Source organism: Anser brachyrhynchus (assembly GCF_964034855.1).
Source record: "Anser brachyrhynchus genome assembly, chromosome: 3".
NCBI classification, from domain to species: domain Eukaryota; kingdom Metazoa; phylum Chordata; class Aves; order Anseriformes; family Anatidae; genus Anser; species Anser brachyrhynchus.
Window position 1 is genome coordinate 78,162,783 of NC_137696.1, and position 4,761 is coordinate 78,167,543.

The 4,761-nt window shown below is 45.6% G+C and overlaps 1 protein-coding gene across 3 annotated transcripts; it reads right to left on the minus strand.

Moving 5' to 3' along the window:
• Positions 1–262: 262 nt before the first annotated feature.
• Positions 263–4,395, minus strand: MTRES1 (mitochondrial transcription rescue factor 1). 3 transcript variants are annotated; one of them, XM_080586999.1, is made up of 5 exons: positions 4,279–4,339; positions 3,724–3,813; positions 2,532–2,967; positions 1,699–1,771; positions 263–614 (listed from the first exon to the last, which is right to left on the minus strand). In XM_080586999.1, exons 3-5 carry the CDS (start codon positions 2,957–2,959, stop codon positions 438–440), a joined length of 678 nt encoding a protein of 225 aa, XP_080443125.1. In that variant the 5' UTR covers positions 2,960–2,967; positions 3,724–3,813; positions 4,279–4,339; the 3' UTR covers positions 263–437. The 3 variants fall into 3 exon arrangements, with proteins under 3 accessions (XP_080443125.1, XP_080443123.1, XP_080443124.1); XM_080586997.1 differs by lacking the exon at positions 3,724–3,813 and having other exon boundaries at positions 4,279–4,395; XM_080586998.1 differs by lacking the exons at positions 3,724–3,813; positions 4,279–4,339 and adding an exon at positions 3,272–3,711.
• Positions 4,396–4,761: the final 366 nt, after the last annotated feature.

Here is a 4,761-nt window from a genome sequence, read left to right on the forward strand (position 1 = left end):
CAGTAATTAAGAAAGGAAGTAATTTTACATATATTTTTTTAATCCAAAATATTTAATGACTCTAGAGACATGGCTAAGAAAGCAGTTCTGCTTGTTGTGGTACCAGCTTTAATATAACCTGATTAATAAAACTAGACAGCAATTAAACAGTGATCAAATTAGTCTTTATTGATTCATTACTTATAATATCTGTAAGGAAACTGCCTGGAAATGAAAGGGCTGGGTGTCTTATTCCCCAATATAATGAAACAAGACTAACAGCAAAAAGTGACAGGTTTTTATTGCAGCAATATTGATGCACACAGCATAAGGAGATAACATTCTAACGCAAGCCCTTAAAAAAGGGCACTATAATTTTGTTTAACCAAAATTTGTATTTAACAACAACTGATATGGTTTTCTGCAAAAAAGCCCATGCTGCCACATGCAACTCCCTGTTACTTAAGTACATCCTGTTTGGGCACCTTTAAGTTTTTCCAACGCCTCAAAATTACTTTGTATTTTTCACTTTCAGTCTTGTTAGATACTTTTTTTAAGACTACTCGCATAACTACAGCGGTTCCTGTTTCCTTATCTTCACCTACTAAGAGATCCAGCGTGTCACCAATTTTCACCTGGAAACAGAAAGAGAACATGAGCGATCATAAACATTCTCTTTGAGTGCAATTTTAATTTTGTTCCTTTCTTTCCACGTAATAGTCTTATTCTTATAGGTGAGGAGGAAGACAGGCTATACTAGACCCACTGTAGATCCTTCTAGGAAAGCCCTAGCAATAAGCAATTGTCTTCTCATGATGTTCTCTGCCAAAAGCTTTGCCTTTCCTGTTTTACGGCTGACACCCAACTTTGTGAAAAAGGTGTAATGTAGCATTTTTTTATTCATTTTTACTGAATGATGTTTCCTGCCAATCTTCTTCTATCAACAACCAGGAACAGCAAAACGCAAAATCTTCCCTCCTTCCATTAAAACACCTTAAACTGATGTAAAGGACAGAGTGCTGGTCCACTGTTTGTGCTCCTTTCAAATGCCATAAAAGCAGTATGCCTCTCAAAAACTAGCCCTAACTTTAGGGGATCAGGAATTAAAAACTTATCTTCTTGTTGCCTTTCGACCACGGTAACTGCCACCTAGGATCACCCTCACATAAAACGTGTATAGAGGTATGTTTGTCACCATTTGAGTGAGCTCTGGCATGAAAGAACGTGATCAGCTGGGCCCGCAACCCTTTCACCTCTTCTATGTGTGTTCTTGTGTGCTCTGTACTGCTAAAACCACCTCTCCTTGGCTACCCCAGTTTCAATTCCTTTCTATCATCAAACTTTAACCATACGCCTGCTCCATCAATATCTCACATTAATCATTCCCACTCCATCAACCTCATAAGTATCATCACTTCCTTCAGCAACTTGCAAAGTTCTGTCATTGCTGCCACCGCCTTTCTCCTTACTTTCAGCCCTAATTTTTACTTTTTAATACCACAACTCTCCTGTCTGCCTTGGGGAACAGTGTTTTACCCCAGGAATCACAGTCACGCACACACACAAAGCTGGAAGTGGTGTTAGCAATGCCATTCACATTTGCAGAGCAATTTAGTGGTTACCTCTTCTGACCCAAGTAAAAGGAGGGAGAAGAAGAGGTCACGCCTTAGTTAATTCTCTTGTACTGTATTAAAATATTTAAATTTGAAAAAGTCTTACAGTTCTACTTTTCTTCCATAGTTTTTCTCCATTCAGCCTGAGTTCATTATTGTAGAATGCATCTTCTACTTTACTGAAGAAAAACAAGGTTTTATTGCATTTACAGTAACGCAGCAGAACAAATGCAATCGTTTCTTTGCAGATACACAAGAAAACCGTTCACATGCGAGGCTTATTTCCACAAATCTAATTTGCGCATAAGGGATACGCTTATTTTAGTACAGGACAGGCTTGAGCTGGAGGTAAAGAAGTCTTTCATAGATATTAAATGAAATAGTAGACCATAGGTGCTCTGTGCCACGGGTGCAAGCAATCAAAAGCTGTTTACAAAGACCTGCCTGCTGAATATCCAACAAATAACATCCCCTGTCCTACACCAGCCAGTTTAATCATTTTAAGTGATCAAATTATAATAATATTCAGTTACTAACAACATTGCAATCTAAGGCTTCTGTAGGTTGCATCAGATCATACTTTGTGATATTATTTATAGTGTACATATACCTGGTTGACTTGGTACATTAGGTTTATACTTATCCTCGTCTATTTTGGCAACCATTAAAAAGCATATTATTTATTCCCTCGCTCTCAAATTGGATCTTTTTGTATTACTTAGCACACCATTTTGTGTTTTCTTCATTTTAAGTAAATGATAAGTGATAGAAAATGCCTGAAACAAACAAGAACACCTCATACACCCAAAAACTGTTTTTAGGTACTCAAAACAGCTACACCGAAAAAATACTGAGTTATCCCAGCAAAAAAGGGGTATCAAAACTCAATGTTTAAATACATGACATCTTTCTCATTAGCAGGTTTTCTTCCATACTTACTTTCTTGCAACGTCTAGGCCAGCTTTCATGATCACATCATATCGAAGAGACTGCACTACTTTTTCAAGGTCTTTATAATCTTTTACTATATTGGGGTCATTTTCAAATGTATCCTCCAAATCACTTTCTTCTTCATCTTCCTCTTCTTCCTCCTCTTCTTGTACAGTTTGTCTGTTCCTTTTAGAACTTTTGCTACTTTTGTTACGCAGAGAAAGTACTGAGATATACTCTGGAGAAAGTCTTAATGCACATCGTTTTACTGGGGAAAAGCTGAAATATCTTCTGTAGTCTACTGTGCTTGCTTGACAGCTGCAGAATATGCTTTTTCTCCACGAGGGAAACAGTTTATTAGAGGGGAATTTCTCCCACAGTCCAAACCAGACATTCAGTTTTCTAAAAGCAGTGATGGGGAGTCTGAAGCCAGTCATAGCATACCCTAAAATAAAATAAACACTCTTATGTAAAAACAAGCAGTGCTTTGACTACTGGAAGGATTTCTCAAGGCACAGCGTAACAGTTACTACAAAGTGATGGTTATCAAGTTTCCTATTGAGCAATGCATCATCGAAAAGCACGTGGCTATAGAGGCACCACGATGCTGTAGAGACCTTTCTCAGACACTGCCAGCCCACCATGACAAACACCCAAAGCATCAGACGGAAACACGACGCTAAAACCCCCAATGGAATACTCTGATCTCAATTCTTTCCTGTAGTTTAATATTAACTGTCCAAACTTACTCGTGGCATTTTCCTTCCTCCACCTGACATGCAATTTGTAAAAGAAACCGAGTTAACTATTTCATGAATGACTCATTCTCGATACAAGCGGCTCTTCCAATGCTGCAGATAAAGCCAGAGGAGTCGAAAGTTTCTGAACTTCAGCCTCTGCTCAGAGCAGAGCGCTCCTGGGTGGCAGGGCGCTGCAAAGGGCTCGTCATATTCCCCTAAGGGGGAACCAGCACCGCTGTGGAGTTAGGAGAAACAACGCTGCTCTATAAACTGTGACGGGACTCAGGCCAGAAACAACACGCTCATCGGCAGCTGCTCCTTTTTTGGGACCATCTCTAACGGGTGTAAGCAGGCAGAAACGCCCACAAACCCCCAGGTTCTTAGCAACTGGTCTGCAGTCCTTCCTGGCCGACTCTGAAACTGCTTTTATTACGGTGTTACGTGTGTGTGCAGACAGACACCTGTTTGCTTCACCAGGCCGGAGTCTGTCTTCCCTCTGCCCAAGGGAACGCTGCCGAAACCTGAAGGAGTTTCTTAATGTGTGCCTTCAGCTACGGGAGGGAAAAGGCCTTGATTATCAGCCAAAAAAACACGACCGCAACCCCGTGCCTTTTCTCTTCTTTTTATACGCTATTATAAACTATACGAGACACAGCTGAAAATCTAGGTGGGTGCACTCCTCGCGGAAGACCCACCCCGCTCCTCAGCGCGGGGCCAGATCCCCGGCGGGGCTGTGTGACCACGCACACACTTCTTACTGCTTATCTTCAGACCTCAATCTCCTCCCTGCCGGCCAGCGGCTGCCGAAGCGCCCCGAAACACGGCTGCCGGCTCCCCCCGGCACCCCGGGCGGCAGCGGGGCGGCTCCGAGGGCCCCCCGCGGGCGTGAAGGGCCGCGGCCCCGCTGCCGGGCTCCTTCCAGCCCGCGGCTCCCCCGCTGCCGGGGCCCCGGCCCCGTGGCCCCGCTCCCTCCCGGAGGCCTCCCCGGGAGGCCGGGGCGCACCGGGCGCGGTTACCTGGCTCCCCGCGGCGCCTCAGGCCCGGGCCCGCCGCCGCCGTCCCCTCGCCGCCGCCGGCAGGCCGCAGGCCCAGCCTCAGCCCCAGCCCGGCGCCCCCTGCCGGGCCCGGCTGCGGAGGGAGGAGGAGGAGGAGAAGGAAACGGCCCGGGTCCGGGAGTCCTCCTGCCCCGAGCTGCTCTGTGTCAAACCGAAGATGCTGGGCTCGCTCCCCCGGCCGGGCCTCCCCGCACCGCTCTTCGCTGCCGCCGGAGCAAGGCACGCGGGGCTCGGTGCCGAGGGGCAGCGGGCGGTTTCAGCTCCGGCTCCAAACCAGCAAACGGGGGAGATGGAAATCCCTCGCTAGGGAAATGCTTTCTGCAGATGCTGAAGTCCAACGATTCATTTAAAAGGCTTGGCCACGGTGACAATCTAATGCCAGTCACGCTGTGTCCCGGGTTTCACCCTTTTTCCTTCACAATCCATCTCCCTCTTCCACTCCAC

Excerpts from the sequence above, each read along its gene's own strand:
- MTRES1 (XM_080586997.1), bottom strand. The coding sequence starts at position 2,959 with ATGACTGGCTTCAGACTCCCCATCACTGCTTTTAGAAAACTGAATGTC. Across the intron at positions 1,772-2,531 it reads GGCCTAGACGTTGCAAGAAA|TAAAGTAGAAGATGCATTCT; the intron begins GTAAGTATGGAA and ends GTTTTTCTTCAG. Across the intron at positions 615-1,698 it reads TATGGAAGAAAAGTAGAACT|GTGAAAATTGGTGACACGCT; the intron begins GTAAGACTTTTT and ends TTCTGTTTCCAG.